At 36.9% G+C, this 12,726-nt stretch overlaps 1 protein-coding gene across 1 annotated transcript in view; it reads left to right on the top strand.

The window, feature by feature from the left end:
• Positions 1-7,519, top strand: part of LOC144963407 (protein kintoun-like) — a 23,472-nt gene extending 15,953 nt beyond the window's left edge. The window contains exon 3 of the mRNA XM_078897398.1: positions 2,086-7,519. Within this exon, the coding sequence (XP_078753524.1) occupies positions 2,086-3,174 (1,089 nt within the window). The 3' untranslated portion in view covers positions 3,175-7,519. The remainder of the gene's footprint in view (positions 1-2,085) is intronic.
• The last annotated feature ends 5,207 nt before the right edge of the window (positions 7,520-12,726 follow it).

Here is a 12,726-nt window from a genome sequence, read left to right as displayed (position 1 = left end):
AACCAAATTTCTATTCCAAACAGTAACCGTCAAATGTTTAGTATTATATTAAAGATTATATTTTTTTCCCCATGTATATCATCTCTCTTAATGGGATCCTGTACTTGTGTCTGGGTGAGTATTTATTGTGGTCTCAAAACAAGTACAAATGATAATGGTTTTTAAATCTACTTCTGTTCCCTATTTGAAACAGGTCAAGCGCCTTTAAAACCCTTAACTCACTCAATCCTAGAGATTTTGCAACTTTTCAAAATTGGAAAAGATTGTATTAAAAATGAGCATGTTGTATTTAACTACCATTGACATATTAAACTGAAACCATAAGCTTTCATCCTAGGCCTATAATCTGCCTCATAAAAATGTAATAGATAGGCATGGGGTGAAAGTAACCCGGGGAAACTACGGATATAGTCGGTGTCAGGGTTGAGTGAGTTAACCCTTAAAAACAAAAACAAAAAAGCAATCCTTAGCACCCATTCGGTAACGACACGCTATACTACTAAGGAACTGATGGCACAGCTCACATGGGTATCTCCCTTGTAAAGTTATCAAGTTTAGAATGCTAATCACTTAGTTGTGCGGCTATGTGGTCTAGTGGTATGACACTCGCTTTCGGATCGGAAGGTCCTGGGTTCGAGCCTCATGCTCGGCACATAGTTGAGTCCTTGGAAAAGGCTCTTTACTCACATTCTCTCACCATACTCAGGTGTAAAATGAGTACCTGGTCGTTAACAGCGTTGTCTTTGTCCGAAAAATTGTAATATCGCCTAACAGGCATCATGTCCCGTCCTACATGTTAAACATTGCTGTTGACCAGGGACCCCTTGTAATGCGCTTTGAGCACATTTATTGGATATTGCGCTATATAAAGCTCAATTATATAAAGCTCAATTAGTTTATTTAGATATTGATTTTGACTCTTAAGGAAGAATGGATGATAGGACAGAGTATTATTTGTAATGAGACATAAAATAATTAAAAAAAAAAATTATAATCACAATTAACTTAATAGCTATCCCCTATTAATTTAAAAAGAAAAAAGAAAGACCTTTATTATGGTAGGATGAATGCTATTCCTTCTGATTGACTCACACTGATGTGAACATATTTACAGGTCTGATAACCCAAATTGTTAAGGGCTCATTGTTGGAATGGAAATGGAAATTTTCTCAAACCAACCCAAAATATTCTCCATCATTGCAATATAAAACCAGGCCCTTAATAGGATTCAATAGTCGTAATGTCACTTCCTTCCTAATGACGCATGGTAACTTAGCAACACTGGCTCTAAACTATCGGAACAATGGCGGACGCTCGTATGAAATATTTCTCCGGCGAGCATAAAAGCGTATCCAGAGGGAAAAACCCCCCATAAATTTGATCATGTTTTGACTTTTACACATTCTGGTCACAAGACATGAAAAGTTCTAGCCAGCTTGAAGAATAAAAAGCAATGATTATCTTTGTTTAGAACCAAGATGGCCACCATTGCCAGGCGGCGTGACATCAGACTACTGAATCCAATTGCACTTAATTTATCAGAGCTGCAAATTTGTACATGTAGGATAACTCGGAATATGTTATTGTTGGCACTGGCACGATTTAATAAAAATTGATTACCATTTATAGTATCAAATAGAAATTTGACTCTCATGTGCGGCTATGTGGTCTAGTGGTATGACACTCGCTTTCGGATCGGAAGGTCTTGGGTTCGAGCCTTGCTCAGCGCATAGTTGAGTCATTGGAGAAGGCTCTTTACTCACATTCTCTCACCGTACTCAGGTGTAAAATGAGTACCTGGCCGTTAACAGCGTTGTCTCTGTCCCAAAAATTTGTAATATCGCCTGACAGGCATCATGTCTCATCCTACATGTTATGTGTTGCTGTTGCCAGGGACCCTTTGTAAAGCGCTTTGAGCACGTTTAGTGGATATTGCGCTATATAAAAGCTCAAGTTCTTCCACTAGGCCTGTTCAACTAATAAAAAAAGAATTATAAAGTATGATGAATACACATTGCTATTTTGGAAGGTGTCTTTTTATATGTGCATATTTATTTATATAATGTTGGTTTTCATTTATTTCAGGCTAAAGAGAAAATGCAGGAGTCCAATGGGGTGGAAAGTTTGGAATATCCGACGTCGCCTATAGAAGTCATTCATCGTCGACCAACCCCACCCCTACACAGTATTCTCAAGCAGCGAACGGTATCCGAATCCAGTGAAGACCACTCCTCCTTAGCCGCTAGCACCGCCAGTATTTTGTCTTTGGAAGATGACAACGGTCATCCGGAGAATGAGGATAACTCCGCATCTTCCAATGGCAGACGTCGCACGGTATCTTTCAACAGTCGTGTTGACTCGGCTTCATTCAAATCAAACGAATCCGTGTCGTGCATGACACCAACACTTAAAAATCGACGCAGGAAACAACGGAAGAGGGAAGAGAGGAGATTACAAATTCGAGAAGAGAGGAGAATACGGAAACTGAGTGGTGGCAGTGAAGGAACTAGTAGTGGTGAAGAGCGTATCACACGCGAGTCTTTTTCGGATTCCCAATATTCTGTGAGTGAGGAGGAAGAGGAAAAGGATAAGAAGGCCAAATTATTACAGAGGAGTGTGTCAGATCCTGGCCCTGATGTGGACGGTGAAGAGGAAAAGTCAGAAAATGTTGAAAGCTCAAATCAGATGAATTTAATATCTGAGAAGAAGGAAGAAGTGAAAGAAAATTCGTCGTTGGGTGAAAGCAAAGATTCGATTGTGTTGGATAATGAAGAAAAGTTAGATTTCAGGACTAATGAATCTGGTGAGAATTCATTGAAGGAAGGAAGAAAGAAAAACGAATCATCAGTGACTTGGAGTGAAAAAGTCACTAAAGAAATTCAGAGTAAATTGGCAGCTTCTGAAAATGTTGTAGATGAGGCAGATGATAGTGATGATGATGATGCAGATGATAATAATAATGATGATTGTGTGAACGTTAATGTTGAAAATGAAAATGTGAATGATAGGGAAAAGAAGAATGGCTGTGATTCAAAGAATGAGAATGTGGAAAGGTCTGATGTTGACACCATGTTGAGTTGGGAAGATGGGCCAAAGGTCAACGGGATGGAACACGTGACACAGTGTGCCTTTGAGTTTTCCAATACTGTTATGTTTGATCTCGATGTTGATTAATTAAAATTCCAATGAATACCTTGCAAGCTACCAAGAGTACTTCAGTCAAAGGCCATTTACTGATGATAGAATTTACCTGATCTGCCTATATACGTCACGAATGTGTTAACCAATTACAATGTGTTATTTTCAGTTGCCTGTCAGGGTTAATTGTGTGTGATTGATATTGATAGTGCCTGGGTTATTGTCTAATATTGTCTTATCGTTTATGTTTGGTTTTGTTTGGCTGAGTATACAGTGCAGCATGTAACCATTCTTGCTCATACAAAATATTTTTAGGATAAAGAATCTGTGAAAATGAGTAATACGTGAAATTTGTACAAAGAAAATCGGGAAACTTATAAATTTCAGATATTAAGATTTGTACGAGGACTATGTAAAAATGAGGAATGCGTACGGCATTGTGAATACTTTTTCTTTTCTTTTAGTTGATGTTTGAACATTGGCAGGGATAAAGATTATCTTTTTTTTTCCTTCATGTTAAGCCCTGATTACAAGCAGATCAGATGTTTCAATGAAAATCGATAAAGATATTCAAGATCTTTTTGTGCTAATTTTTTTTGTGTGTGAATTATCTCTCCATAACATTGTTACTTATATAATTTGTAAGCTTTTGATTAGATTTATATCTCATTTGGTTGTGGTCCTGTACTTATCTTATCTATCTCAGGCTTTAGGTGATCTCTACTTCTGAGGATTTGCTTACTTGTACAAGAAATTTTGTAGAACTACGAATTTTATATTCTGCAGATCAACATATTAATAGCTTTGGTCGTAAACTGGTCAACTCAGAAAAAAAGTCAACCATGTAAGGAATGTTAAAAATCATATTCCGAAATAAATTATTTCCATAGGACAGTTTTAACCAATATTTATATACGAAATGCATTATTGGTTGAAGAGTAATCTTTGCCTTAAATTAGAAAACCAAGTCTTCTTGCAGTCGTACAGTTTGTGACCAAGGCCATTGACAGGCATCTCAACTACAATAAAACTTGTTGAAAATGAAAATACGGGGCCAAATAACACAGTTTAGTATCATTAAATCTTGCTGACAGTTTCGGGAAATTGGTAGTTTATAAAGTTAAATTACTGATTAGAAGTATTTTTCTTCCCCTTGAAAGCTATGAATTTTCAAAATTGCAAGTACATAGGCCTGCTTCTGTTTTCTCTTTGAATTAATCCCTTTCTCTTTTTTCTTCGGTGCTCTTGAATTCTGGTCTATGTTGTTTTTTTTTTACTATTCCATGCCCATTTTACTGGCGTTGAAATGACAGAAGGTTTTGGTCTGTGTGCTGAGAGGTTTAAGGTTAAGATAAGGTGTTCTTTTCATTGACTACATTGATTTTGTTTTGCCTTTAATCTGGTTTTGACCTTTTGACCCAGGGAAATGGTCAGGTGTATATTTTGTCTCTACTGGAAATACTATATTATATTGCTCAATTTAAACCACAGATTGGATGTAAAATTTACTCATATGAATGAATGATTTTGAATTTTATTGTATCTCTTTCTCTGGGGATTGCATGTTTCTGTCGGGTGTGAACCGGTTGTTCCTCCTTGGACAGGGGCACATAGTCCTTCAAAGCCATAATGTCTTTACAGCTGATGATTATCCCAGTGTCTATAGCGGTAAATGGATAATAGCAGTTGCTCGCGACCATTTGGATAACTAGACTATTGCAAAATACTTTCTGCCAAATCTAACAAACCCTGATACCCAATAACTGCTGGATAGACAGAGAGAGAGGGGAGGGGAGACCCAGTAACTGCTGGATAGACAGAGAGAGAGGGGAGGGGAGGTGTCAGAGAAGAAAAAAAGAAGTTAACTTCACTCGGAATTGATCTCAAGTCTTTTTGTGTGTGAAGCGATTGATCTTCCAACTGACCTATAGGGATCCTCACAGGTCCTTTTGTTTTTAAAAAAAGTTTTCTTCCTCTTGAAGGTCGAGAAAGCTCAATTTGTAGAGCCGTAGAGCTCTTGGCTCACAGAAGCAGCATTGTCAGTCCCGAGTTGAGGTTTGTACTCTATCCTTCTTTATCTAGCAGTCAGTGTGTAATCTGTCTCTGTCAGATCTGAGAAAAGTACTTTACGATAGATGTGACATGCTATAAAAGAATAGCAAGCAATTGTTACTATCTGTATACCTTAACCTAAATTCTCCCAGTGCCAGGAGGCACATAAAACTTGGATAGCATTTCTCCAATTGAGGATGCATGTCTTGCTGTTCTCCAGGAGTTGAGTTAGGTCAACTTCATTATTTCTAAAGATGTAGGTACAGTACACCATGTATTTTATATAATACACTTTCACAGGGGAGCTATCTTCGAATATTTTTTTATAGGTGAATTCTTTCATTTTCATTCGGATTGTAGAATGACACATTGAAAGACAATATTTGTAGTTGTATTGTAAAGCGCTTTGAGCATGTTGAGTGGATATTGCGCTATACATATAAAAGCTCGTTTTTATTTGTATTCAGATTATATTTCATATGTTCATATATTGACTGTTAACCACAACTGATGCAAATTGTAATGAGTTGCCTTAAAACTATTCAATTTACTTTATATCAGGATAAACCACATAATCATTGCACTTTTCAGTTTCTTTTGACAGCGGGGTTCATGGAGATACTCTCAGAGTAAAGGAGGGATTCTAGTTATATTTTTGGGTCTTTTTTTTTTTGTCTTTATATTTGTTATTTTCCATGTTCCTTCGTGTTGGACGAGGATCTGTATAGACGGGAACATCTGCTCCCCGGGCAAAGGGGTTCTCTATCAATCTACCCTTGCTGTCACTTCCGTTTTCCCTTGATATGCTTCAATTGTAATCCTAGAACTAGAACTTTTGACTATCCCATTTTCTTTCTTTTTACTGGCACTGATATGACCTAAATATATTGCAAGCGCCATAAAACCCTTAAATACTAACAAACTTTGTCCTGATTGAATTACTTCCCTTTGTCTACAGATTTATAATATTTTCTTTTCTGATCGACTTACCCTTCTATAGCACAAATTTGTTCGATTTTCCATGTATATGAACTCGAGAGAGTTAAGACGGCAGGGTTGTTTTCGCCATCCAGTCTGTTATGTCTTGAGACCACCTCCTCGATGGTCTTAAGTCTTCTCCGTTTGCCTTCGCAGGCATCCTCCATGGAACGCATTTCTATTGTAGCATCGATCTCTTTTGCTGTGGCCAAAGTATGTTAGCTTCAATTCCTTGATGGTTGACGTGAGCTGGCAGCAGTCTTTGAGGACTATTCTCTTCAAGATGCAGATGTTTTTGATGTCTTTGCTGTTCATGGGATTCTTTGGACCTTTCTGTAGCATTTCATCTTTAATGCATTTGTTCCCTTTTCATCTGCCATTGTTGTTGTCCAGGATTCACAAGGCAATAAGTAATATACATATTGTAAAACCTCTCAATACAATTGGGGATTACAGAATCCTGTGCTGGTGTCTGTTAAAGACATTAGGTCAGCTTAGGTCAGTAAATACACAGGGTAGATAGCTTCTTTATATACGGAACACTTCCCTTGTCTTAATTTTTTGTTTTTTAGGCAATCATAATCGTGTTGCTGTGTTTTGTTGTTTTTCTTTCTCTTGTATAATATCTTCCTCTTATGTTATACCTGTGCTGAAACGCAAGACTGATATAATTCAAATGCTAATCTTGTTTTTGCCCCCCCCCCCCCCACCCCCTTTAATTTTTGGAAGGGGGGGGGGGGGGTTATATTAAAAGGGAACATAAACTCTTGCTTTCTAATCTTCTACATGTTTAGTGGCCCACTGTGTAAATTGATTTTGAAATCTGTATGTTTTGAACGGGACCTCACTATATTTGATGTTACAGTTTTTATTTTTGTTTACTTGCTTGTTTTTTTGTTGTTGTTGTTTTTTAAAATTCTTATTCTTCATTTCATTCCTACTATTGTTTTGCCATACTAACATCTTAACATATATATTTTTTTTCATTTTTTAGTTTTGTATGATATTTATCCAGCCATATATATATTCTGAGGAAACGTGAATATAAATCACATCATTTTGAATCATCTGAATCATGCAATGACCAACTCTCAAGTGTTCTTGTGTAAATAATTATGTTTTATAAAATGACATGATAATTATGTGTGCCAATAATTATCATTATTTTTATTTTGGTTTTACATTGATCTATCCGTATTGCAATATTACATGTGTTAAGAAAAGTAAAGCAATCCTCAATGTTTTGTTGGTTTTTAAATTTGTGATATAGCATACAGATACAAATGAAAGAATTGTGGAAACAATGTATAACAATTGTATTGTTTTGATTGAATAAATCCGACAAAATAAATACTGGCTCTTTGAATTTATTTATTTTTTTATTTTTCAAGTTTTGTATTGACCCTAGCTTTGATTCTTTGCCGAGAAAGAAAGTCGAATTTATAATTTTTTTAAAATTCCATTTTTATAGTCACCTTTGCCCAAAGGTGTTTTTGGCACTGAAATCCTCTATAGTGGGCAGGGTCGCACTTACTGTGTCTTCTTTCCCCCTATATGCTTTCTGTCTTTGTCTGGAATGAGATTACTTGGTTTTTCCCTGGCCCTGGCCGTAGTCCTTGGCTGGGAGGGGAAAATCAAATACGTAGTTATTGTTTTGGGAGATATTTTTTTCTTTGTAAATCATCTCTCTGTTATGCATTGTATTATGTTTAGTTTACATATTATATTATATGATTGGTAAATATTTGAGTGTATTCCTCTTAGTTGGGACCTGTGCTTGTGTCTGGATGAGACTTTTAGGTGATCTCAAACTAAGTACTTTGACGGTGTGCTCTTGGGATCTACATCTGTTCCCTATTTGAACCAATTCCCCTTTGTCTTACCTTTCCTTTTGTGCTTTAATTGTAATTCTAGAACTTTTTACTATCCCATTTTCTTCCTTTTTACTGGCGCTGATATGACCTTAACGTGTTGCAAGCGCTGTAAAACCCTTAAAACCTTAAAACCTAAAACCAAAGGTGTTGTTGGCACTGAAATCCTCCCATAGTGGGCAGGGTCGCACTTACTGTGTCTTCTATCCCCCTATATCTGTTTTCTAATTTGCTTTCTGTCTTGCCTTGGATTACTTGGTTTTGCCCTGGCCCTGGCTGTAGTCCTTGGCTGGGAGGGGAACAATCAAATGCGTAGTTATTGTTTTGGGAGATGATATTTTTTTCCTTGTAAATCATCTCTCTGTTATGTATTATTATGTTTGTTATTTTGAATGTATAATGTAAGCATTTGAGTGTATTCCTCTTAGCGGGATCTTGTGCTGGTGAGACATTTAGGTGATCTCACTGGGTGGGGATTCTGACCTCCCATAGCGGGCAGGGAGGTACATAGTGTGTCTTCTATCCCGTTATATCTGTTTTCCAACATGCTTTCTGTCTTTGTCTCGGAATGAGATTACTTGGTTTTGTCCTGGCACTGGCCGGAATCCTAGCTGGGAGGGAAACAGTCGAATGCATAGTTATTGTTTTGGGAGATGAATTTTTTTCCTTGTAAATCATCTCTCTGTTATGTATTTTTATTTTTATTTTGAATGTATAATGTAAGCATTTGAGTGTGTTCCTCTTTGTTGGATTTTGTGCTTGTGTCTGGATGAGACTTGTAGGTGATTTCAAACTAAGTACATTGGTGGTATGCTCTTGGAATCTACATCTGATCCCTATTTGTTCCCAGTTCCCCTTTGTCTTACTTTATCTTGGGTGCTTTAATTGTAATTCTAGAACTTTTTACTATCCCATTTTCTTCCTTTTTACTGGCGCTGATATAACCTAAATGTGTTGCAGGCGCCGTAAAACCCTTAAAAACAAACAAAAACAAAACATAGGTGATCTCAAACTAAGTACACTGATAGTGTGCTCTTGGAATCTACATCTGTTCCCTATTTTAACCACTCCCCTTTGTCTTTCTTTATTTTTAACTCAAGTCCTTTTTGATTGTAAATCTAGAATCGTTTTACTATCCAATTTTCTTCCTTTTTACTGGCGCTGATATGACCTAAATGTGTGCAAGTGCCGTAAAACCTTTAAAAACAAACAAACAGCACTGAAATCCAACATTGACGGGTCGTCAGTTGCTTACCATCTTATGTTTCTAGATGTTGAAATGACTAGAAAGTGTTGTAAGCTTGGTTAAACTTAATAAACTGACATTTTATTACGTCAAATGAATGCATCTCTGTTATTTGATAATTTTGATGTATAGATAGAACGAAGACGACGTCACTCAAGCGTTTGTTATTGTATATTGCCATCCGCATTTGTGAGTGATTCTCACTAAACTGTATTAACCAGACTATAAATGTTTAAGGTTACACATACTTTTGTGTGTTGGTTCGTTGTACTTCCGGGTGGCAATGTTATGAGTTTCTTAGCCAAGCTCATACTATCTATACTTTTGTAAAAAATTGTCTTTTGAGTGATAAAAACCACTTTCGATTACCAGAAAAAAACCCACAACCCCCCCCCCCCCCCACCCAAATACACTTGTCAAGTAACTTGGTCAAAATCAGACAGTGTAGCAAGACTGGCTAGATTTCTTGGTTTTGCCCAAGCTATTGCTGGGGTCCTTAAATGGACAGGAAACGGTATTATTGTTTGTTTTTTTTTACTCAAAGTACAAACTAAATTAGGTTCTTTGGTTTAAGCTAGCTTTAAGGTTCTGTGATGGAGTGCCCGAATAGAACTGTGGTAGGACACTGGAACAGCCTGCTGTCGAAGTTGTAAATCTTAAGACAAAAGCACTAAAGAAAAAGCAATACAAAGGGGACTGATTCAAATAGAGAACAGAAGTTTGTTTTTGAGAGGTTTATCAGTGTCTGCGACACAATTAAGTCAATTCAGCGCCAGTAAAAAGGAAGAAAATGAAGATTTACAATTCAAAGTGCACATGAAATAAGCAAGACAGAGGGGAATGGTTCAAATAGAGAACAGATGTAGATTCCAAGAGCACACCATCAGTGTACTTAGTTTGAGATCACCTGGAAGTCTCATCCAGACACAAGCACAGGATCACACTAAGAGGAATACACTCAAATGCTTACAATTCAAAATTAAAACATAATAGCAAATAACTCTGATTATCTATAAGGAAAATAAACATCCCCTCCCAAAAGGAACAATTTACATATGGCTGTTTCCCCCTCATCCAAGGGCCAGGACAAAAACCAAGAAATCCCATTCCAAGACGAAGACAGAAAGCAACTCAGAAAACAATATATTCTAGGGGAATAGAAGACACAACACGTGACCTCCTGCCCACATCGAACAGAAGATTTCAAGAACAAACTATCAATGTGTTTGCAATCACCAAAAAGTACCATCCAGACACAAGCACATTATTACACTAAGAATAAAACTCAAGACAAAAACTATAATAAATGGTATAATATCTAACAGATGTCTTGCTTTTTTTGGGTTTGATGACTCTAGCAACACTTGTAGTTGTAGGTCATTTCAGTACCTGTAAAAAGGTAAATGACTAGGGAGGTTTGTTTTTAGGGGTATTTTTTAACAAAAGGGTTTTATGGCGCTTACGACACATTTAGGTCATATCAGCGCCAGTAAAAAGGAAGAAAATGGGATATGTAGTATAAAAGTTCTAGAATTACAATTAAATCACTCGAGAAAAAGTAAGACAGGGGAATGATACAAATGGGAACAGATGTAGATTCCAAGAGCACATTATCATTGTACTTAGTTTGAGATTACCTACCTAAATGTTTCACCCAGACACCAGCACACGATCCCAATAAGAGGAATACACTCTGTTGTTTACAAATCATGTGTTAAAAAAAAAAAATAACAGTACATTACAAAGTGATGATTTACAAGGAAAAAAAATATCATCTCCCAAAACTGTGACTATACATTCGACTGTTTCCCACCCAGCCAAGCACTCCAGCAAGGGTCAGAAGGCAAAGACAGAAAGCAATTGGAAAACAGTTACAGGGTATAAAAGACACAGCAAGTACTTCCCTGCCCACTATGGGAGACAAGGGGGAAGGATATATGAAGTTCCAAAGAAAAAGTCAAAGGGGATGTTTCAAGCAATCTAACAATGTGCCTATCTTTATATTGCCGAAAAGTCATATCCAGGCGCAATAACAGGATCCCACTAAGAATACACTCAAAATGTACAAGGTGAAAAGAAAGTGAATGGTGAAATGTATCCAATAGTTCAATCAATGGGATTTGGGATCATTTGTTACCCCGAGTGCTGCTTTATAGCAGCTAATTTTCCAAATATTTTGATGATCGTTGCCGTGCATTGTTAAGTAAATTTTAGGGCTGCGTCGGGCTATTATAGAGCAGTGCTGCCCACTCTGGCCCACGTAACGAATGTGTACAATGGACAGCCAAAATTAGTAATATTTAGAACAATGTATACAATCCTGCTAAAACGATTAGCGCTACATTTGATGATGGACAATTAGACCATACTAGCAATATTATAATTGATAATTTAAATTAATGCATAAACTTACTCTTTATAGATAATATAAATAGAATCCCTTTATAAATCTGATATGACCCACCCAGATAATACTATATTGGAACTCCCTCTATGAATGTCCAGGTCAACAAGCAGATTATAAAGTGTTTAAATACACAAAAAGAGTGTATGATTATTAAAAATGCTTAAATAATACAAAATATTAAGAATACACATTTTATTATGTCAGGTTGGCACCACTGATAGAGAAATAAAAGATAGATGAGTGAAGAGTCCATCGGCTCAGGAGGGCGAGTGTTCCCAACCCAAATGTGAATTCTACCCACCAAAACAATCAAATTTCTGTACGTCTGTTTAATGCTTCATTAAGTTAATGAGGGCTATTATAGAGCTTCAAAACTGGGATAGCTCCAGCTCCATGATCCACAGACCTTACGGCTCTAAAGGTCAGGTCTAAATCTATTTTGTTTGTTTTGAAGGGCGCCTGCGACACATTTAGATCATTTCAGCGCCAGTAAAACGGAAGAAAATGGGATAGTAAAAAAAGTTATAGATTTACAATTGAAAGCACATGAGAAAAAGTAAGACAAAAGGAAATGGTTCAAATAGGGAACAGATGTAGACACCAAGAGCACATGATCAGTGTACTTAATTTGAGATTACCTAAAAGTTTCATCCAAACACAAGCACAGGTCCCCACCTAGAGGAACACAACCAAATGTTTACAAGCTATTGTATATTCAACCACCCCATCCCCCCCCCCCCCCCCCCCCCCCTCCCCCAAATAAAATAAAATTATAACACTACATCAAATAGAGATAATTTACAAGGGGAAAATTTCATCTCTCAAAACTATAACTATACATTTATTTGACTGTTTCCCTCCCAGTCAAGGACTGGGCTAGGACAAAACAAAGTAATCCCATCCCAAGACAAAGACAGAAAGCAACTTGAAAAACAGATTTCGGGGACAGCAGACATAGTGTGACCCCCTGCCCACCATGAGGAGAGGTCAAATTTCCCACCCACTAAGTCTATTATTACAAACTATGTACACAC

This window comes from Berghia stephanieae, chromosome 1, assembly GCF_034508935.2.
Source record: "Berghia stephanieae isolate SIO BIC M18660-M18661 chromosome 1, UCSD_Bste_1.3, whole genome shotgun sequence".
NCBI lineage: Eukaryota > Metazoa > Mollusca > Gastropoda > Nudibranchia > Aeolidiidae > Berghia > Berghia stephanieae.
The sequence above is the reverse complement of the archived record's forward strand: the minus strand, read 5'-3'. Positions and strand labels throughout refer to the sequence as shown.